Source organism: Ptiloglossa arizonensis, chromosome 6 (genome assembly GCF_051014685.1).
Source record: "Ptiloglossa arizonensis isolate GNS036 chromosome 6, iyPtiAriz1_principal, whole genome shotgun sequence".
In the NCBI taxonomy this organism is placed as follows: Eukaryota; Metazoa; Arthropoda; class Insecta; order Hymenoptera; family Colletidae; genus Ptiloglossa; species Ptiloglossa arizonensis.
The window spans coordinates 16,567,312-16,590,307 of NC_135053.1; the positions used below are offsets into that span (position 1 = coordinate 16,567,312).

The window sequence follows — 22,996 nt, forward strand, 5'->3', positions numbered from 1 at the left end:
GGAAATTGACAATTATTGAGGTTTCGATCGTGTATCGATTCTTAACGGAGAGAGCGATGTCAACGCGAGGAGACTTTTATCGAGTATGGCGGGTGATTTTGTTCCGGTGCACACTTTGTATTTTTTTGAATGGATTTTCTGGGAATTGAAGATGAGATGAATCTATATCTAAATTGACAATTATTCAGGTAGATTCGATTGTATATCGATTTTTAATGGAAAGAGCGATGTCAATGCGGGGAGACTTTTATCGAGTATGGTGGGTGACTTTGTTCTAATGCATATATTGTATTTTTTTTTTATTGATTTTGTGGAAATTGAAGGTGAGATGAACGTAAATCGTGAAATTGACAATTATTGAGGTTTCGATCGCGTATCGATTTTTAATGGAAAAAGCGATGTCAACCTAGGAGACTTTTATCGAGTATAGCGATCGATTTTGTTCCGAGGGATCGATACGGGGTGTCGCCTTACGCTTGTCCGGTCGAACACTGTTGTACATTGAAAACTTCAGCATTTTAGTTGTATTTTCATTGGAAATACATGGCGATTTTCTCCCCGGTGAAATCGGATCGATATTTTCCTCTCGGTTCCTCTCGAATCGTAAGACTTCCCAACTTCTTGGTTTGTTGGAAATGTTGGATAAAATCGTGACGGAAAGTCGATAGTACGCGTCTAGATTTAACTCGTTCGTTGTAAACCACGAGTCAGACTCGTGATGCACGACTTGGACCAAAACGCAATACCCCAAGTCAGATTCGTAATGCTTGACTCGGACCAAAGCCTCCACAAGGAGACTCGTAGTTGAAACTACTACATTGAGGCTCGTACTTGTCGATATCGGACAATTTCATATCATTTTCTATTATATATATATCAAAAATTAAAAAATTTTCTTTCTCCCTTGAATTCCAAGACGATCCTTTGTAAAATACCGAGAAAATCCATACAAAAAACTCAACAATCCAACTCCAAATTCGATTCCTTCTATCCTTCTATGAACAGAAGATATTCTATTCCTTCTATGGACTAATCGTTAAACCATAAAGATTCAGAATTGTCCCCCTAGTCCCCCACGAATCCCAAAACATCTTCGAAACACACCTTGCAGGACCACATCGATGAAGAATCGATCTTTTTCACCTAACTTCGACTTCAAATTCCCTTCACGATTCCCTCCAGAAGCGATCCCGTGAGCGTTGGGCCTTGTCGCGAGTAGAGGTATCTTTCTCTGGACTCTCGTCCGCGAAAAATTGCAACGATTGTGGAAACGCGGCGGGAGGTAAAACCACGATGACACAACCACCATGACGACGACTACGACGACGACGACGACGAGTAGCGGACGTCGTCGGGCAGTCTGTCCAACCGCGAAGACGCGCTTCCGCGTTCCATCACGTGGACCGACCTCCGGGAAGGACACTGCGACATCATCGATGACGAGTGCCGGTTTCTTTGCTCGTCTATCGTTCCCAGAGACCCATCTCCGCTACCGATGGTATTGTTTCGAGCGATGGGTAACGGCCGGGGCGTATTCTGCCTTAAAAGCTGAGCACATCTACCGCGATCGCGTACATAGATGGCGAGATCGGGCTCGCGGACGAGATTTTTCTACGACGATACTTTCTTCGTTGGCGCGCCGTGACTTTTTCCGCGATGGTTTCGCGCACGATGGTGTTCGTTTCCATCGTAGGACGACCGTATCGACGAACTGAAATCGGTTCCGCTTTCCCGTATCGATTCGAGGGCCCCTTTATTCGGGGCGTCGTCGCGAACAAGCGCTCTCGCCCGATCGGAAAATATCGAGATAACCCTTTGAGGGACTTTATTACGGCAACCGGGGAAAGTTTTGATTGGGTTACAAAACTCGTTCGCGGAGGGATCGATGGATACCTCGGAAATGGAAAAGCTCGATGTAAACGCACCCTTCGCCGCCACCTGCCCCCGCCTATCCTTTCTCCTTCCGTCTACTCTTCCTACGGGAACCCCGGCCTTGGCCCGAACGTTCGATGAAAACCCAGACCAGCCCTTCGGTACCCTTTCGGCCACTCTGTACATACCCGGGGGAAGCTGGAGAGGAAGAGAGAGAGAGAGAGAGAGAGTGTGTATGTACACCATGGAGGAAAAAAAACAATCTAGCTAATTTTTCGACCGCACACACAAGGGCACTGGGACAACCACTGTGAAACTAAAGTGCCCCAACCCACCTCCGACCATTCAGTCACCCTTCAAAGGGACACGGATCAAAGGTATACACATCCGACCTTTATCCAAGCGAAACCGTCGCGTCCTGGAAGTAGTCTCTCTGTGTGGATCTATGGGTGTGCGAGCGTGTGTTGCGAGCCGCGACATTCCGTTTCTGTATCGTTTCTAACCTGGATCCCTTTCACCGCAGGAATCTCCAGTTTCTACCTGTCTCGAGTCGGGCCAACGATCCTCGAAAAATCGTTTAAACGCCGCGCGGTAGATAACCCCCCCTCGGTTGCTTCTCTCGCGGCTTCCAGAAACGAAACCGGAAGTTTACGCGTCTCCCCGCTTCCCCCGTGGTTGGTCTCGCTTCCTTGTCTCGTGCGACGCGTTCCCTCCCGCGTCGCTTCAAGAGGTTTCATCGTACGAGCGTGTCCGGTTACCCGGTTTACGCGATTCCGTTATTATTATACGTGACTTTTGAGAGCGTAGTTAGGCGAAGCTACGTATTGTTCGCGCGTGAGAAATGGACCGCTGTTCTACGAGGTGAAAAAATAAAAATCGTGTGACACAACGTGTGAGGCTACATGCGTCAACTTGGGAGTAAAACTGTCGCGAGTTGCTACCCGAGTGTTCTTCGTCGGTGGAAACTGTTCGAGAGTAATCGTAACATCGATCTAGAGTAGACTTCCGGTTATTTGGCCTACCTTTCAACTGGTCACATTTTTATTGAAATGCAAACTATAATATCAATCACTGGAAAAATTATCAATATGTTTACTTTCGACGAGGCTAAACAATATTTCGCGAGGGGGAGGCACACGAGTCGACAGGGGACGTACGAAGAAGCTGGATCGCGAATCGTACGGAGATAAGATTCAGTTTCGAGAAATTCGCGGTCTCCCTCCATCAATCAGATCCGAACTGGAAGAGAATGGACGTCGCGGTGAATGACAACGTAAAGGTACACCGCCGCGTGTACGTTCGGTTGGTGCGTTATCGGGTGTCTTCGGGGAAGAGGGAATGAGATAACGAGCCAACACGTTGTTACGACGAGTGTCGTAACACTTTTCTCTTCGTTACCCTCGCTTTTCTGCTTTCTCTTTCTCTCTCCTTCTCTCCCTGACCCTCCCGGTCTCTCCTTGGCTCTCCCTGTCTCACCCTGGCTCTCCCGGTCTCTCCTTGTCTCTCCCTGTCTTTTTATGTCTCTCCTTGGCTCTCCCTGTATTCATCTCTCTTCTTGGCTCTCCCGGTCTCTCCCTGGCTCTCCCGGTCTCTCCCTGGCTCACCGTGTCTCTCCCTGCCTCTCCTTGGCTCTCCCTGTCTTCATCTCTCTCCTTGGCTCTCCCTGTCTTCATCTCTCTTCTTGGCTCTCCCGGTCTCTCCCTGGCTCTCCCGGTCTCTCCCTGGCTCTCCCGGTCTCTCCCTGGCTCTCCCGATCTCTCCTTGTCTCTCCCTGTCTTTCACGGTCTCTCCTTGGCTCTCCCGGTCTCTCCCTGGCTCTCCCGGTCTCTCCCCGGCTCTCCCTCGCTCTCCCTGGCTTTCCTCGTATCTCCGTGTCTCTCCGTGTCCCTCCCTGTCTCTTCTTGGCTCTCCCTGTATTCATCTCTCTTCTTGGCTCTCCCGGTCTCTCCCCGGTTCTCCCTCGCTCTCCCTGGCTTTCCTCGTATCTCCGGGTCTCTCCCTGTCTCTCCTTGGCTCTCCCTGTATTCATCTCTCTTCTTGGCTCTCCCGGTCTCTCCCTGGCTCTCCCCGGCTCTCCCGGTCTCTCCCCGGCTCTCCCTCGCTCTCCCTGGCTTTCCTCGTATCTCCGTGTCTCTCCGTGTCTCTCCTTGGCTCTCCGTGTGTCTCCCTGTCTCTCCTTGGCTCTCCCTGTCTACATCTCTCTTCTTGGCTCTCCCGGTCTCTCCCTGGCTCTCCCTGTCTTTCACGGTCTCTCCTTGGCTCTTCCGGTCTCTCTCTGGCTCTCCCGGGCTCTCCTTGTCTCTCCCTGTCTTTTTATGTCTCTCCCTGTCTTTTTATGTCTCTCCTTGGCTCTCCCTGTATTCATCTCTCTTCTTGGCTCTCCCGGTCTCTCCCTGGCTCTTCCGGTCTCTCTCTGGCTCTCCCGGGCTCTCCTTGTCTCTCCCTGTCTTTTTATGTCTCTCCCTGTCTTTTTATGTCTCTCCTTGGCTCTCCCTGTATTCATCTCTCTTCTTGGCTCTCCCGGTCTCTCCCTGGCTCTCCCGGTCTCTCCTTGTCTCTCCTTGTCTCTCCCTGTCTCTTCTTGGCTCTCCCGGTCTCTCCCTGGCTTTCCCGGTCTCTCCTTGTGTTTCCCCGTCTCTCCATTTCTCTCCCTGTTTCTCCCTGTCTCTGTGTCTCTGTCTCTGTCTTTCTTAGCTCCCCTTTCTCGTCGCGCACTGTCCCGCGTGTGCAACCGGCGACCCACACGAGTCGCCTTTTGTTCCTCCTTTTATTTTTTTCGGAGCCGGTCGTCCGATTAGGCACCGCGTGTAAATGTGGAAACTAGCTCCTCAATGGACGAGCCTGGCATTCCTCGCGCCTCTTTTTTTCAGCCACGTGTCGCGCCCGTGTATATGCATTCCGCGTGCGGTGTAAATAAAATTCCGAACGCCCGGTGCGTCGTCTCGACGAGAACGGTGGTTTCAGAGAACCGAATTGTCGCGCACGATTCGAGTTTTAACGGTTCTTGAACCCTTTGTGAAATCGCTCAGAGTGCCTTCGAAAAAGTCACGAGCCGTTTATCCAACTCGTTTCGGTCGCTCTTGCGATGCAACTTTGGAAACTCACCGAAGTTCAGTTACCAGTAAGTTGAATTTTTGGAAGAAACGCGTATATAAACATTCATACATTTTCTCGCTCCAAAATATAAAATGTACCCACACTGTTGCTTATTCACTTCAGTAACGATACTGGTTAAAGTTTCGATTTACAATCGTAAAGCAAGTTAGCAAACAGTTCAAAAATCCATCACTCGTCTTTTTAAGATGCATCGACATTGCAGTTACGGAGTTTCTCGCTCTACAGTCTAAAGACTATAATTTCCCGTATACAAATGGTAAACCCGGTCAGTGACGTTTCCCAAGCGTCGATCACATCGCGCGAAAGTTCGTCATCTTCGACTTGGGTCCCACAGTGGTTCTCTTCGGAGAACGTCTCGCGGATCGCTGGATAACGCTCGATAAACGCTCGAGCTAGCGAACACCTCGTTAAGAATCGCGCGATTCTCGAGCGCACGTAACCGTGGAAATCGATCGTCCCTTCCCCGAGTCGAACGTCATTTCGTGTATTTTTAAAGCTCCCCCTCCCCCTCCCCCTGCCCCCCGGATCGAACGGCGGCGATGTGACGAAAGAGCGGACGCGGGATCGAGGTCAAAGCTCGAACCGGCACGAGAAATTTCGTCCCTGGAATGCGCCGGTTCCCGCGCAATTGTTGCGACAATTTAGCGCCGTTGTCTCCATCTCCTCCTTCGTTATCTCGCCAACAAGTTAATCTTTATAAATAGCCCGAGCCACGGTTATATTTAATCCTGACCCTCGTGGTCGCCGTTTCTGCGTTGATACCTCGGCCGTACTCCGCTCCTCCTCGGAGCGTTCGTTTCGCCTCTTCACCGCGACCGTCACGACTATCCGACGCTGGAAAACCGACGCGACGCGTCCACCTACGCGCGGATCGCTCGCGCGCGATTACGCGCCACCGTTTACGAAACAATTGGGTAACGTCCAATTTTTCCCGGCGAGATGACGTTGCTACTCACCGGGCGGTAACCGGCGTAGCGAACACCCGTGGAAATTATTCATCGAAAGGTCTGCCTATCTCGGTGTGGTGACCTATCGGCGATTTTGTGACCCGGTTTTCAGAAATATCGTTCACTCCCGCGAGGGGGGCACGGGAGGTTATAGACACGCCCGGCTTGAATAATAGAAAAGCTTCGCGCGAATATACCGAGCGGTTTTTATATCGCGAAACACGGCCCGTTTCTCGTCTCTTCTGCTCCGTTAAGGCGCGTCTCGTGGTCCTTCGGTTAACCTAAATTCAGACACGACTGGTAATCGATCGGTCTTACGCTTCCGCTTGTTTTTTTTTCTTCTTATTCTTCTTCTTCTTTTTACTTGCAAGCGCGCCAGAAAATTTCGCGGAATCGATCCAGGGGATTCGTTCCAATTTTCGAGCGTGGCCCTCGGTGGGCGATTTCCCGCGAAATGGACTGGTATTTTTTTTTCTTTTCTTTTCTTTTTTTTTCTTCGTTGGCTACGACAATGGCGCGCGCGTTCACCAACGCCGAGACGATTTTTCGGTGCGTCGCGACGTTTTCAGACGCGTGCGCTAGAAAAGTCCGCGCGAATTAATCTTAGAGCCCCGACCGACAATAAAACCGGACTGTCCTTACATTCCTGGGCAGTGTGTCGCCCGCTATTTTAAGCCCGGAGTTTAATAAACTTACGTCTCTTAATTAGACCTACTTCTCTCCTCCTCTCCCGTTCTCCGTATCCACATCTGACTCTTGAACGGTCGAGCAGCCGCCGTCACAGCTATGATCAACCAACGTATCGTCAGCCCGGTGTTGCGTTCGAACGAGTCGATTTTTCCCGCGGAATACGAATTCAATCGAAAACGATCGACTTGTTTTTTTTTTTTTTTTTATTTTCCCTCCTCGTGAACAAAGAATATTAAACATATTTCTTTTTTTCTTTTTTCTTCTTTTTTTCAAAGTCATCGAATCCCTACCTCGCCACCGTGACGCGCGAGATTGGATAAGGGATTTTATTGCACGTCGACGAGGAAAACCGCTTATTGCCGCGCGGTCTGGTCCCGCGTTTCGAAAATTATCCGCTCGTGTCGCAATGCATTGTCACGCACCGTTTTGCGTTTATTTGCGAACCATTCGACTCGACCGGTCTTGTCTCATCGTGGTTTCAACGCGTCGCGACTTTTTCGAATTCGTTTTCACGACGCTCTCGAAGCAGCGTCACGTGGACGTACTCTTTCTCGGAATCGCGAAATGAAATTATACGTTTGTTTTCGAGTCTGTGATTGTACGGTACTGGACGCTCGCGTTGCGATGTTTAGGTTTCTTAACGAAGAAAATTATGTATAATTATGTAGAAGGAAAGGGTAACTGAGTCGTTTTAGTGTAAGCGAGTTTGACAGTAAGCATTTTCGGTGAATGTTTAGGGTAATTGTTAGTTGGGATAATGCACTCGTAAAGTGGGGATACGGTTAGTGTTAAGAAAAGTGATTTTCTAATTGTTGAAAATCGTAGTCGAGAATTGTCCAAAGTCACTTTTTCGGTATCGTTCATTTCGATTTTGCATGAGTTGTGTACGGTGCAGGTAGTGTCAAAGTATGAGAATGGTTTCTACAGTACACGTAAGTGCTATCCAATGCAAACTATCGTATAAACTAGCAATAGAAACAATGAATGAAAGATCCTCCAAAGTTCTTGCAACGTCCAAGTGTTTTTACCAATCGGTCGTTAGTTCCTCTCAGTTTCTTATAAGTTGTGTTCGGTGTAAGTAGTATGGGATTATAAAAACAGGTTCTGCACTATAAGTGCTTTCCAATGCAAAAATATTTGCAATAAAAATACTCCACGTAAGATCCTCTAACGCGTGCACAGCCGTCGAAATGTTTCCACAAATTGATTATTAGCTCCTTTCACTTTTCTATAAGTTGTATTTAACGCAAGTATAAAAGTATAGAATAAAAATAAGTTTTGAATTTAGCACTTTCCAGTGCGAAATATTTGCATTAAAAATACTCCCCGTAAGATGAGTTATTATTATTAGGGTATAAGTTTTGTTCAGAGCAAGTATAAAAATATAAAATAGGAATAAGTTTTAAGCACTTTCCAGTGCGGAATATTTGCATTAAAAATACTCCCCGTAAGATCAGTTATTATTATTAGGGTATAAGTTGTGTTCAACGCAAGTATGAAAATATAAAATAGAAATAAGTTTTAAGCACTTTCCAGTGCGAAATATTTACATTAAAAATACTCTCTGCAAGATCAATTATTATTATTAGGGTATAAGTTGTGCTCAACGCAAGTATAAAAATATAAAATAGAAATAAGTTCTAAGCACTTTCCAGTGCGGAATATTTGCATTAAAAATACCCCCCGCAAGATCCCCTAACGCAGCATCAGTTATTATTATTTTAGTATAAATTGTGCTCAGCGCAAGTATAAAAGTATAAAATAAAAATAAGTTTCGAATCGAGCACTATCCAGTGCAAAACATTTGCATTGAAAATACTCCCCTCAAGATCAGTTATTATTATTACACTGTAAATTGTGCTCAGAGCAAGTATAAAAGTATAAAATAAAAATAATTTTCGAATCGAGCACTATCCAGTGCGAAACATTTGCATTGAAAATACTCCCCTCAAGATCAGTTATTATTATTACACTGTAAATTGTGCTCAGAGCAAGTATAAAAGTATAAAAAAAAAAAAAAAAATAAGCATTATCCAGTGCAAAACATTTCCATTGAAAATACTCGCCCCCAAGATCAGTAATTCTCATTACGGTGTAATATAAAAATAAACTTTTATAACAATAAATTATAATAAAATAAGTTCCGCGTTTACGCGTAAGCAAGCGTTCACCGATACAAAAGAATAGTGCAAATACTATATCCCAAATAAAAATTCCCAGGGAACCTCGAGCCTCGAAATCGTCGAAACGTTTCCGTTAATTCGTCTTCCGGTCCGCGCGGAAGCGTCGTGAAATATTTTTTCGCGGCTTCGGAATAATTCGGGGAACGTTGGTTGGTCGGTCGGTCGTACGGTCGAATGGTGGGGGGTTAAATTACGCGGCCTATTACGAGGCGCGCGCGTCATCGTTTCGAATCTCACTTACGCGCCACCCACGGAACAGGCCGGACGGAGATGCAGTTATGCAAGAGGAACGAGAGTGCACGCGATAGACGTATAGGTAGTTTCTCGCGCGGCGCTTCGAGACGCGATTAACGTCCCCGTGGCCTTTATCGGTGCTCGCTATCGCGTGTAAAACGATTCGCGATATTTAGTACTCGGTTGTGTGTATACGCGAGGTATTCCGTACTCTTTTTCTCTCTATACCCCTCCCCTCCCTCTCCAACCCCACCCCGTTCACGTTCCTCGACTCTCTTCCGCTCCATGACGCCACGCGAGTTTACGTGTACGTCGTGTTACGACACTGCCGCGGAGCAGCGTACGCTCGCTATTCTATGATACAATCAATGAATGACTGACTGCTGCGTGCCGTGACGCGGTTGGTGGTGGTTGGTGACCGTAATGACTTATCTCGAGCCGTTTCCTCTCGCCTCCGCGTGCATTCATTTTTCCGTTCGAACGATCGGTGACATTAAAGCGTCGCGGGAAACACCGGATAAAATTACGAAATTCTATCACAGCGACGAGCACGCGCATCGTTACCAGTTCCTTTCGTTGCTCTGCAATTACCCAGGTCAGACGCAACGATTCAATCATTTCTCACAGTATTTTCATCCGGTACGGTACGTGTTACCAATGAACGAAATTTACGAAGCGATCGTGGACGGATGTAAACTTGGAACTCGATACACCGGTATGTAATTACACGCTGGTGTATATATTTTAGCAAAAATCGATCGTACAGGTGATTCTGCGCATGAGAAAACACACGAATGGAAAATTAATACTTGACGAGCTGTTTGCCAATTTTTTCGATTAACGGTGACCTTTGTTTATCGCGACGAGACGGATTCTATCGTTCAGAAATCGAGTACGCGATTCTGTTTAGTATCGGTTTCAGGTTTAACGCGTTCTCGTATTTAGAGACTTTTACCCAAATAAAGATTCTCGATATTGCTGCTTACACTTTCGGTTCAACTATCGATCAGACCAGCGACGAAATAATTCCTTTTTCGAAGGTTACGTTAACATTCAAGTGACGTTGGTATCGTACTCGATCCATGATATTTATTACACTGGTTTGCCCGGCGATCGGTGTTTCGTAACGACCGAAAACTGGCCATTAATATTTTCCTACGCTGCGAAATAATCGCGCACCCGCGACACGATATCAAAGGACAAATTGGCCCGCGGGCCAAAACGAGTTCGACGTGCCCGCGACAGAGGGTTAACGCCTGTTTTAATTCCGCCTGGGCTCCTTTTTCTCTTTCAGGGGGGCACGGAACCCCCCGCCCCCATCGTACCCCGCAGACCAGTTCGAGAAACGCCAATAACCACTACGAGACTCGTAGTCCTGGTATTAGGAGGGAAGACGACTACAGGAGTGTACTATACTTAAAATTTCGACCAATTCGTGTATTCGAATCTAAATTCGTAGAGTGTCGAAGAGTTTGGGAAACTTTGCAACGGTGATAAATATTGTCAATTTGTGATTTTTCGATTGAGTTTTTGGCTGAAATTTTTGAATCTAAATTCGACTCGAAGAGTGTCGAAAAGTTTAGGAAATTTTGGAAGGTGATAAATATCGTTAACGTGATTTTTCGATCGAATTTTCGACTTAAATTTTCGAATCTAAATTTGACTCAAAGAATCGAAAAAGTCGACAAATTTTGGGAAACTTTGTAACGGTGATAAATATTTTCAATTTGTGATTTTTCACTATTGCAATTTTTCGATTGAGTTTTTGGCTGAAATTTTTGAATCTAAATTTTGACTCGAAGAGTGTCGAAAAGTTTTGGAAACTTTGTAACGGTAATAAATATTGTAAACTTGTCATTTTTCACTCTTGTGATTTTTCGCTATTGTGATTTTTCGATTGAGTTTTTGGCTGAAATTTTTGAATCTAAATTCGACTCGAAGAATGACAAAAAATTTGAGAAACTTTGTAACGGTGATAAATATTGTAAACTTGTCATTTTTCACTCTTGTGATTTTTCGCTATTGTGATTTTTCGATGGAGTTTTTGGCTGAAATTTTCGAATCTAAATTCGACCCGAAGAATGTCAAAAAATTTGGAAAACTTTCTAACGGTGATAAATATCGTCACCGTGATTTTTCGATTTATTTTTCGACTGAAATTTTCGAATTTAGATTCGTCCGAACGTTTAGATTATTGTACTCCGTGTTGTGTGTATCGTAACGGACTGTAAAAGTGGAAGGGAAACGCGGATGGAAATTGTGACAGTTATTTTATTCGAAATTGGAACGCGGAGAATATAATTGCTCCACTTTTTCCGTTATTAATTTTCTCGTTCGGTTGTAACAACAGTGGAAACGCGATTGCGAAGGATTTCCAATACTTGCAACAACAGCGAGGCGGTACCTCGCTACTTCCGCTACGCAAACGTGTGTCGAACGAATATTTACCGATGCTGGCCAATCATTGTTACATCCACGAGAACAATATTAATCGTTGGAAAAAGTAAAGCAATTATGTTCGCCGTGCCCCGATGCGAGATAAAGTAACTTTCGCGATTTCAATCGCGATCTGTTTCCCGTCGTTGCGAATTTTTTAAACTTCGATTAAAATACCGTGTACGATGGCTCTGAAAATTGTACCGGTTTAGCCTAAATTACGAATCAGACTCGTAGACGACCTGGATCGAGACGCGACTCGTGGTTGTCGATTTCGGTCTATTCGAGACCATAATTTACATTTACGCGCGTCGAGTGGAAATTATTACGGCCATAACCGTGGTATTGCTCCCGTCTTGCGAACATCGAAGTAAAATGTTCAAAATCCGGTCCAAAAGCTTGGCATTCGCGTCGTTGCGAGGTTTCTGGATCGCGACAGCGCTCGAACGCGACTTTAAATTCGGGTACTCGAATAATAGGAATCTTCGAGACTCGGTACGACTTCGATTTCAGGCACCGGAACATTACGAGCTTTTGCGAGTCGAAACTAGAGTACTCGTAATTTCGGGTACCTTTACGGAGAGGTTGCAAAGTTTTCAGGTACTCGACACCGCACTGTTCGACTTTAGGTTCGAGTATCTGTGATTTCGGGTACCTTTAGGAAGAGGTTACAAAGTTTCTGGGTTCTCGACACAACTCTATTCGATTTCAGGTTCGAGTATCTGTGATTTCGGGTACCTTTAGGAAGAGGTTGCAAAGTTTTCAGGTACTTGACACCGCTCTATTCGACTTCAGATTTGAGTACTTGTGATTTCGGGTACCTTCACAAATAGGTTGCAAACATTTCAGGTACCTGACATCGCTCTATTCGACTTCAGATTTGAGTACTTGTGATTTCGGGCACCTTCGCAAATAGGTTGCAAAGTTTTCAGGTACCTGACATCGCTCTATTCGACTTCAGATTTGAGTACTTGTGATTTCGGGTACCTTCGCAAAGAGGTTGCAAAGTTTTCAAGGACTTGACATCGCCCTATTCGACTTCAGATTTGAGTACCTGTGATTTCGCGTACCTTTAGGAAGAGGTTACAAATTTTCCAGGTCCTCTACACAACCCTATTCGACTTCAGATTCAAGTACCAATAATTTCGAGTACCTTTACAAGAGAAGAAATTACAAATTTTCCAGGTCCTCTACACAACCCTATTCGACTTCAGATTCAAGTACCAGTAATTTCAGGTACTTCTATAATACAAAGAAGAGTACTCCTACAAAGAGTTTCTAGATCCTCGACCCGATCCAACCTGATCCGCGATTCTAGTACCCGAGTGTTCAAAGTACGTAAGATTTCGATCGGACGTAATTTTCGTAAACGATCGCGTACCCGAACGCAGTCTCGATTCGACCCTAACCGAGGTCCGGGTACCCGCGCACACCCCTGTAAAAGGTAGCCACGGTCGATCATCCGCCATTGTAGTCTTTCGAACGGTCCCGCTACAATTTGTTTCCAAAGGGGGCCAATCTCGTAGAGGCCGCTGCCAACTCTCGTGCCACGAATTCCTCGCGTCGAACCGTTTAACCGAGGCTGCTGCCGCCGCCGCCGCCACCACCACCATCGTCATCGTCCTCGTCCTCGTCCTCGTCCTCGTCGTTCTTCTCCTCGTCTCGGTACGCAACGGAGAAAACGGTAGACGGAGAAAGGGAAAGCCCGACCGAGTACGCACTACCCGACAAAGCGCGCGCGGCTTCCTCTCTCGCGTCGAGTTTCCTACCCGCGGCCCCGCTCGGGTTTCTTTGTTCGTTCGTTTCTTCTCCCTTTCTCCTCTTTCATCCGGTGCGCATTAGCGACGTAAAGCGTACGTTCGCCACGGCGGACCGCACGCCACGATGCAATCAATGAATGACGGTATGGCGTGGCGTAGTGTGCCGCGGCGCGCGCACTGACCGTGATGACTTTTCTTATCCGGCGGTCCTCCCTCTCTCTCTATCTGCTTCGTTCTCCCTTCCCCCACCCCGCGGCCCGTGTCCCACGCACACCCGTTCTTTCGCGTCGCTAGCGTCTTTTTCCCTTCGCGAGCGCGTCGCTCTCTCGTCGTTGCTGCTCTACATCTGTTTTTCCTCTCTCCGTGCGCCTCTCTCTGCCTCTACCTCCCTTCCACTCCTCCGTCGTCTCTTCCCTCCCTCTCTAACTCACCCGTCTCTAACACACCCGCCTCTTTCTCTCTCTGTCTCTCTCTCTCGCTCTCGCTCTCGCTCGCTCGCTCGCGCGTTCTCTCTCCGTTCCACCCACCGCGTTTTTACTCCGTTCCCTTTCTCTTCCACTCGCGTTCGCTCTTCCCCCATCCCCGCTACCCATCCGGTTCGCATTACGCGCGATGCGTACGCTGCTGCTGCTGCTGCTGGCGCTGCCGAGTACGAGAAACGAAGCTCGTCGCGCGCGCCCTTCGCGCAACCCTCGTCGCGAACCGAACGTTGCGCTTCGTACGAGATATCGCGGCGTGCTCGGTGTCGTCGTACTCCCGCGGCGTGGCTACGCGTACTCGAGACCCGTGTTTTCGCGGAAAAGGAATTTCCAACGGGGGTTGGGGCGCCGGTCGAGGAGGGGGAACCGGAGGACACCCCGGTGGCAGCGTTCGATGGAAGTTTTCCGCGCGCGACGGAGAATCGATAGCGACTATCGAAGGCGTGGTCGTAAAAGTATATAAATATCGATCGCGCGAAACCCGACTTGTTTGTATTTACCGGAGAGATTGCGGCGTCGTTGTTGCGATTCCGTATTTAATCGATAGCGAGGCGCGCGGGGGGGCCGAGGGAAAACCGAGAGAAACCGTTCGTTCGTTCGTCCGTTCGTTCGTTCGCTCGTTCGTCCGTTCGTTCGTTCGTTTCGAGTTCGGCGGTCTGTGTGTGCTCCTCCCGAGCTCTCCTCTCCGCCAGTAAGGGGGGAACGACCGGCGAGCGTCTCTCCCGTCGTCGACGGATCTCCGGCTCTCGCGCGTGTCGATATACCCTCTCGCGAGAGAGACTACTGCAAAAGTCGCGACGCGACTTATGTATACTATATATTATATATAAACTCATACTTTCATACATACAAAAATATATACACACCTACATACACACGTACATACTTTCATACATACCTTCATACATACCTTCATACATACTTTCATACATACTTTCATATATACTTTCATACATACTTTCATACATACAAAGATACATATTTTCATACATACAAAAATACATACTTTCATACGTACAAAAATAGATACTTTCATACATAAAAAAATACATACTTTCACACATACAAAAATACATACATACCTATATACACACATACATACTTTCATACATACATACCTATATATACACATACATACTTTCATACATACACACACATAAAAATACATACTTTCATACATGCACACAAAAATACATACTTTCACACACACACACACACACACACACACACACACACACACACACACACACACACACACACACACACACACACACACACTTTTGTACATACATACCTACACACGTACGTATTATACATACATACGTAGAAACATACATACACGAACTCTTGCAACAATTTCTTGAGCTTCAATATTAAACATAATGTATATTACAATACATATATAATATATAGGGCGGCTCCTCGAAAGATAGATAGAGCTAGATAGATAGATAGATAGATAGACACAGAGAGAGAGAGAGAGAGAGAGAGAGAGAGAGAGAGAGAGAGAGAGAGAGAGAGAGAGAGAGAGAGAGAGCGGCGCGCGCGATCCCGTGGTCGCGTTCACGCTCGAAACTCGAGACAGGAGAGACGGTCGAAACGTCTAACCGTGGCGGCCGGCGGTGTCGGGTCTAGTCGCGTCGTCGTGGTCGCCGGCGTCGTTGTCCTCGTCGAGTCGACGACGGTCGGTGACTATCGATCGGTGGCGGGCGTCGGCGTCGGCGTCGGTGCCGCGCGGTGGCGCCCCCGTCGTCCACGGGAAGACGGCGACGGCGCTCTGCCTTGGCTGTCCGCCCCTGGGGGGCGGCGGAGGGGGATGGTGGGGGCACCGACACGCAGACCAATCATGCCTTTGGCGGAGCCGGCGTAGAGCCCGGCGTGTACGTGAGGGCCGCCACGCTAAATGCGGATTTATCAGTCGACGAGTTCGCGTATCACGGCGCAAAACTTTTCATCGCCGCGGTGCCCTACCCCCCGGCGGTTCATTTTTTTTCCATCGTTTTTTCTTTTTTTCATCGCCTTCCGTCGCACGGGGCCCCGATCGCGGTCCCATACGGATCGAAAACCCACCCGGTGGTGGTGACGATATCGGTACGTGTCGCGGAGGACCAAGGCGTGTTCGCCCCATCGAGTTCGTTCGTGTGCCGGCTCGATTTTTCGTCGCTTTTTCGGTGCCCGTTTCGGTGGCTGACCGACGACGTTCTTCGAGAGTATAGAAAGTGTCCTTGGGTTCTACGGAGAAACGCTCGCGATGCACGAGGTAGCTCGTGTTGTCCCACGGATAAGTGAAAAAGTGCCACGCTGATCGGACGCGGAGAGATAGAGAAAGAAAGATATATATAGAGAAAGAAAGAGGGACGGATAGTACGCGCAACCGGGAGGATTCGAAGGTCTTTTCTCGGTGTTACGCGATCCTGGTCGAGGAGAGAAATTCCAAGGGATCGCTCGGTTCGACCTACGTGCCGATAAAACGGTAAAATGGACGCGAGAGGGTCGAAGCTCGAAGAGAGGATCCTCGTGTTCGATACCGTGCCGCGGAACGATCGCGCGTGGATATTACCACGTAACGCGAGCCCGACGAAACGTCGCGAACCACCGTGAACAACCGTCTTCGGAATCGAATCGTGGATCGCGTACGTGAACGAATTCGTGAACCACGGTGGGAATTACGTCGGGACCACCGCGGCCGTGTGAAACACGGAAAAAGGTGGCGAGGAAGAGATCCTTACGCATGGCCGTTTCGGCCGCGAAGGACGTCGTAAAATGCCGGCGTAAGGATCCGTCTACGGAGCGACACCGGTACACCGTGTTCCGGGTTTTCGTAGACGGGCTGGAAACGAAAAGAAAACCGCAACGACACGTCGTGCAGCGAGGAAGACGTAGAAGAACGAAATTCCAGCGCGGAACCGTAAACCTGCCGCGCAACTGACCGTCGTTGCACCTCTCTCGGGGCGGTCATCTGTGATACCGTACCCCTACGCAGTACGACGGTACCGTGTTCCACGGAGACGGAATTTGTGTGATTCTTTTCATGATTGCGACGAGTGCGCGAACACGGTAGAGAAACTGACCCGCTGAACGATGTTTATTGTGACGACGATCACCGCCACCACGCACGGGATCACGTGGATACAGGAAGATTGCGTTTCGGAGCGGTTTCGGGCAACCGGAAAGGTGAGAAAGGATCGCGAATTCTATAGGCCGCGCTTGAATCTCACGGGGGAGGTTGTACGCGGGTGTTACCATTCGACGGATCGTTGAAAATTATTATCTTCGCCATGGTGCGGCATCTCGCGCGCGAATTTCCATAATTGCGCAACACACGGACCCGCGCCGCATTTATATACGCGTTCATGCGCGCGTGTGTATACGTATACGTACATATATACATATATATACGTACATACATCATACTTGCATATATACATACATACATACCTACATATATATATACATGCAAACATACATACATACATATATACATGGAAACATACATATATACATGGAAACATACATACATACTTACATACATACACACATACAAGCATATACATACTTAAGAACCGTTACTCGCGCAACACACACACACATACATGTACATACTTAAGTCCCGCTACTCGCGCGAATTATTAGCCCGTGTTCGCCCGTACGGTAGAAACGTGACGGTGAAAATCTAGTCCGCGCAACCACTTGCGATCGGGAGGACGCGCGGTTGCGTAATATCTGCGATGCTCGCGTACACGGGTAACGGTGAAACGACGATAAAGTCGAGCGTTCTCGCTCGACCGTGGTCTCTGTTGCGTAAGTATATTCAAGGTTCGCGGTCGAGCGCGCTTCTTTATACATATACATATTTTTTTCTTTCTTTCTTTTCGATCCAACCACCCCCATCGGTCAATGTTTCTCGTACGCGTGCGAAAATCTAACCGAGACTACGTAAGCGGGGAGCTGTTGGAAACCGAAAAAGAAAAAGAAAGAAACAAGGGCGAAGAAAAAATCAAAAGCGACGCGAAACATCGACGGAAACAAATGTTCTCGTCGCGGCTAATGAAACGCCTCCGGGGGCGAGGGAGAAGGCGCTCCGAGGAACGGTGGGTGGAGGTGTGGAAGAGGGGGGGCGTCGAGAGAGGGCGAGAAAAAAAGGCCAGGAGGACGAAACTGGTGGAAAATCGATGCTAAACCCGACGAAAAGGGGTTAAACGATCGAACGACCGGCGTACGGATTATTTCGCGGTTGGAAATTAGGTGTGGCGACGAGAAAAACCTGTCGATTCCTTTTGTTCGGCGGTGTGGGTGAGAACGGGACGGACCTCCGCGAAGAGAACCAACCCCCGCCCCCACCCCTGGTTATCGATCCCGCTTTGTCGCGGCGCTTTTCTTCGTCGTACCTTCTGTCCGCGCGAGACAACGGTAATTAGCGAAAGAATTGATTCGACGTCGAAGGATTCTCATTAGTATAACCGTGGACGATTCCACACGGCCCCTTTGACGCCCCCACGGGGACCGTGTAACGGTTTGTTATCGATCTAACCAGCCCGATGGTGTCTCACCTTCTTTTCGTCCTTCGTGGCGATCGGGACAAATTAAAGACTCTCTCTTGCGATTGAATCAATCTCTCCCTCCCTCTATCCCTCCCTCTCTCTCTCTGGTGCGCCCCTTTAATTGCACGCGAGACGCCACGACGAAGAACCACCCCCTGGTCCGCGTCGATCTCTTACGCGACGACTCGAACGAGAAGGTACAGTTTCTTTCGAGAAGTGGAGGCGTAGCCGCTGTGAAATCTTTCGTGGTCACAAGGCTCGGTGATGGGAAATTTTCGAGAGAAACCTTTGGCTAATTGCGGCGTCGTTAAACGATGTAAAGAAAGACCGTTGCCGCTTGAATTAGAACGGTGCACGAATCGTTTTCTTCTCTTTCTACTTTTCGTTTCTTTTCTATTTTTCTTTTCCTTTTTTCCCCACCCTTTTCATTTTCAACGCACCCGGAGCAAAGCAGACTTACCTACCGTACGTTCTCGACCCTTTTCGTCAGGCACGCTCCGATCCCGTGGTCGTGGCACCGTTTACCTCGTAATTGCACCGGTGACGTAAAAACTGGGAACCCAGACGACGTACGTCCCCGTACGAATTATCGTGAACGTCTACGGGGCAGAAAAAAAAAAACTGGCACACGTTACGGTGTTCCTCGATCGTTTTACGCCAGCTTTCGCGGCTGAACGACGCCCGGGCTCGCTATTCTCGTAAACGCAATTAAAGCGTGCCGCCTACGGGGCGTTATTGTTCGACATTTTTAAACGCGTCACCGTCAACGTGTTATCGCGATACCTACGCGCTCGTTTCGATAAACTTTTCCGTTCTTCCGGCGAACGGTGGTGATGGCCGCGGGAGGGGCGACGGGGGGTACGGAAATAATTCATTGTTTCGACGTTACCGCCCCCCGATCGTTAACGGTCGCGTTATCTTAACGAGCGAGCTGGAAAACCGACCCGTTATGTAATAGCTTCAGATACGACAACCGTTGTCGCGACATTGTAACCTCGCGTACGTCGTCTTATTTTCAACGCGTCGACGAAACCGAACGACACGCGTATAAATATTCATCGAAACGCGAACAGGCGCGAGGTGGCCACCGTTCGAGCGCGAACTCGCGAGCGTGTCTTTCGACCAATATTCACCGCCGTCGTGTGTAGACGTCACGGCGAAATTCGATTACCCGATACGGGGGAATATCCATCGGGAATCGTGGGAAACTGACGCGCTTGACGTCACACCGTGCTCGATACAAACCGATACTATAGTCGCGACTCGAGACTCGAGACTCGACTCGATTAACATCGCGTCTCGGTCGACTCGATAACGGGGTGAACCGTGTTCATCTCGAAGACGAGAGTCTGGTGATTCTTCTCGAAGAACGTGTCTTCGGTGTACGGAGTGTTCTGGATACGGATCGTGAGTTTCGATGAGAAGAAGGCGAGTTTCGATGAGAAGAACGCGAGTTTCGATGAGAAGAATGCGAGTTTCGATGAGAAGAAGGCGGGTTTCGATGAGAAGAACGCGAGTTTCGATGAGAAGAACGCGAGTTTCGATGAGAAGAAGGCGAGTTTCGATGAGAAGAATGCGAGTTTCGATGAGAAGAATGCGAGTTTCGATGAGAAGAACGTGAGTTTCGATGAAAAGAATGCGAGTTTCGAATCGAAGAATGCGAGTTTCGATGAGAAGAATGCGAGTTTCGAATCGAAGAATGCGAGTTTCGATGAGAAGAATGCGAGTTTCGATGAGAAGAACGCGAGTTTCGAATCGAAGAATCGTATCGCCAGCGATACGAAGAACGTGTGCTTTTCGTGTTGTCACCACCGATTCGAAGAACGCGTGCTTCTAATATTGTTGACAACGATTCGAAGAATATATAGGTTTTGAGTATTTTTGCCAACGATTCGAAGAATGTAGGTTTCTCGTATTTCTGCCAACGATTCGGTGAATATATGTTGATCGATTCGCAGATTGTCTGTCGAATTGTCACTATCGATCGGAAGAAGCTATGCTTTTCATATTGGCGTCATCGAGTCGAAGAACGGTTATTGTTACCATCGATTCGAAGAGGGCATGATTCTCAAACTGTCATCGACAATCTGAAGAACGTGTGCTTCTCGTGTTGTCACTACGGATTCGAAGAACGCGTGTCTCGTATATTGTTACCAACGATTCGAAGAATATGTTTCCCGTATTTCTGCCAACGATTCGAAGAAAATAGGTTTCTTGAATTTTTGCCATCGATTCGAAGAACGTCTCTCGTATTGTCACTACCGATAGGAAGAAGCCATGCTTCTCATATCGTCGTCATCGAGTCGAAGAACGCTTCTCGTATCGTTGCCATCGATTCGAAGAAGGTGTGCTTCTCAAACTGTCACCGTCGATCTGAAGAACGCATGCTTCTCATTCTGTCACCACCGATCCGAAGAATACACGCTTCTCATACTGTCACTACCGATCCGAAAAATACTCGCTTCTCATTCTGTCATCACCGATCCAAAGAATACACGCTTCTCATTCTGTCACCGATCTAAACAATACACGCTTCTCATACTGTCACTGATCTAAACAATACACGCTTCTCATACTGTCAATACCGATCTAAAGAATACACGCTTCTCATACTGTCGCTACCGATCTAAAGAACACACGCTTCTCATACTGTTCACTCTGAGAGTCACGATTCTCATACTGTCACCGATCTAAACAATACACGCTTCTCATACTGTCAATACCGATCTGAAGAATACACGCTTCTCATACTGTCACTACCGATCTAAAGAACACACGCTTCTCATACTGTCCACTCTGAGAGTCACGCTTCTCATACTGTCACCGATCTAAACATTACACGCTTCTCGTACTGTCATCGATCTAAAGAATACACGCTTCTCGTACTGTCACCATCGTTTCTCGAATCGTCACCGTCAAATCGATATCGAGAATGCGAGAATTCCCATTTGAGAAAATCCCCACCGTTACGAGAACCCGAGTCACCTGTGTTTACTCAGAGCGGGGTGGGGGTGAGAGAAAAAAAATACCGTATCGCGATTTCCGATTTATTTCCCGACGAATCGGACACTCTCTCCCCCTCCCCGTTACCTTACGAATTACGACACCTGTTTTACGAGCTCGCGCTAAATAATTCGCGCGGCAACCTACTTTCGCGAAACTTCTTTTTCCGTGTTGGTAGCGCCACCGTACTTACCCCTCGTTAATGTCTCGGAGCGCGGCGAGCAGCCCACGGGGGTCTATCGTATCGGGGGCTCGACTCTCTCGCCTTGCACGGTGCATGAATTATAAATCGTAAAAGGCCGAAGCACCGTCGTTTACTTCGTGTACCCGGCTACCGGCCGCGCATTCGAGTCGTTACACTGTACCGTAACGACGTTCTCGGTACGCCGAAGATTTACGTTGTTCCGCGTACGTTCGCTGCTAGCGGTGTGTGGAGGGGGTATCGATCGAGGAAACGCGCTCGCGACCGAGGCCAGTGTCCCTTTTGATCGAGCGACGAATTCGATCGTACGAAGACTGCGCGCGCGTCAAAACAATCGTCGCGGAAATTTTCCGACTCCGTGCGAGAGGGGAGGAGCTTTCGCTTTCCCGATCGGTTCGAAGCTCGTTAACCCGTCGTTACGTCGCTCGCTCGTGCCACCTGTTATTGCGATACATTCTGTCCATGGAGTGGGGGGACACAACCGATCGCGTTTCGTCGCGCTTCTTCGGGACGAGCGCGTAGAAATTGCTACGAATTGCCTGAAACGTTTCTCGGTCTTAGGGGGCGCCCCGATCGGTCCTGCGCAGTGGCGACTGCGCATCGACGTTGATCTCTCGATGCTCGTCGACGATTAATCGCGTTACGTATCGTAAATATTCCGAAGAAAAACGAAACGACTACTTTTGGTTCGTTCGGAACACGACGTAGCGGCAATTGAAAGTTTCGCGAGAGGATCGCGAAATTTCGGGCAATGGGAGGGGAGTAACGATCCGCGGGACACAACGGGAGATTTTAATCCCGCGGAGTTTTTAAAATGTGTCAACCAGGCGGCACGCGGGGCGTTATCCCAGACGGCCCCGTCGTACTAAGCGTGGAACAAGAGGGTAGTAATTACTTTTCGCGGGTCCGTCGCGCCATGGTTAAGCGCTCGTCGACCCCTCGCGGACGCGTGTCGGCGAACGACCGCCCTTTTCTTCGAGTATCGGTTTAACGTTGGAAATTCGTCGCTACTGTCCTCTAGGTAATCGCGTATCGTGAATTTTCGTTAATTTATCAATGTTTCGGTTAATTTTAACACGACGTGCTTATTACGTAAACTTTGAACAAGTTTTCTTGACTGTTTTGATCATTTTTGTATGGACGAAAAGTACTTGAGTACGTAGTCTAAATAATCGCGTATCGTGAATTTTGAACAAAGGTTAGTTTTAACATGACGTGTTTCTTACGTAAACTTTGAACAAGTGTTCTTGGCTTCTTTGATCATTTTCGTACGGACGAAACGATGAGATTTTCGAAGGATTCTCTATCATGCAAATAATCTTACGCTGGTGTATTTAGATACAGGAAACTTCATTGTACCATGATCGAGGTGCTCTGACACTATTATAGCTATCGCTCTTTCGATACTGAACAATCTTTATTAAGATACTTTACTCAGAATATTTACTTTCTGTAAGTTTCATTATATTGTGATCGTGGAAGTGTCCAAACAGTAATCATTCTTTCGTTACTGAACAATTTTTATTAAGTAT

The 22,996-nt window shown here is 48.0% G+C and overlaps 1 protein-coding gene across 4 annotated transcripts in view; it reads left to right on the forward strand.

The window, feature by feature from the left end:
* LOC143148497 (serine/threonine-protein phosphatase 4 regulatory subunit 1) overlaps nt 1-22,996 on the forward strand; it is a 261,332-nt gene that overhangs the window by 8,012 nt on the left and 230,324 nt on the right. Inside the window, exon 1 of one of the 4 annotated variants that reach the window (XM_076314890.1) lies at nt 9,350-9,638. The exons of 1 other annotated variant lie outside the window; for it this stretch is intronic. In XM_076314890.1, the coding sequence (XP_076171005.1) occupies nt 9,467-9,638 (172 nt within the window). In that variant the 5' untranslated portion in view covers nt 9,350-9,466. Of the gene's footprint in view, nt 1-9,349; nt 9,639-22,996 lie in introns of those variants that run through there. 2 more of the 4 variants (XM_076314886.1, XM_076314885.1) reach the window with 2 other exon arrangements.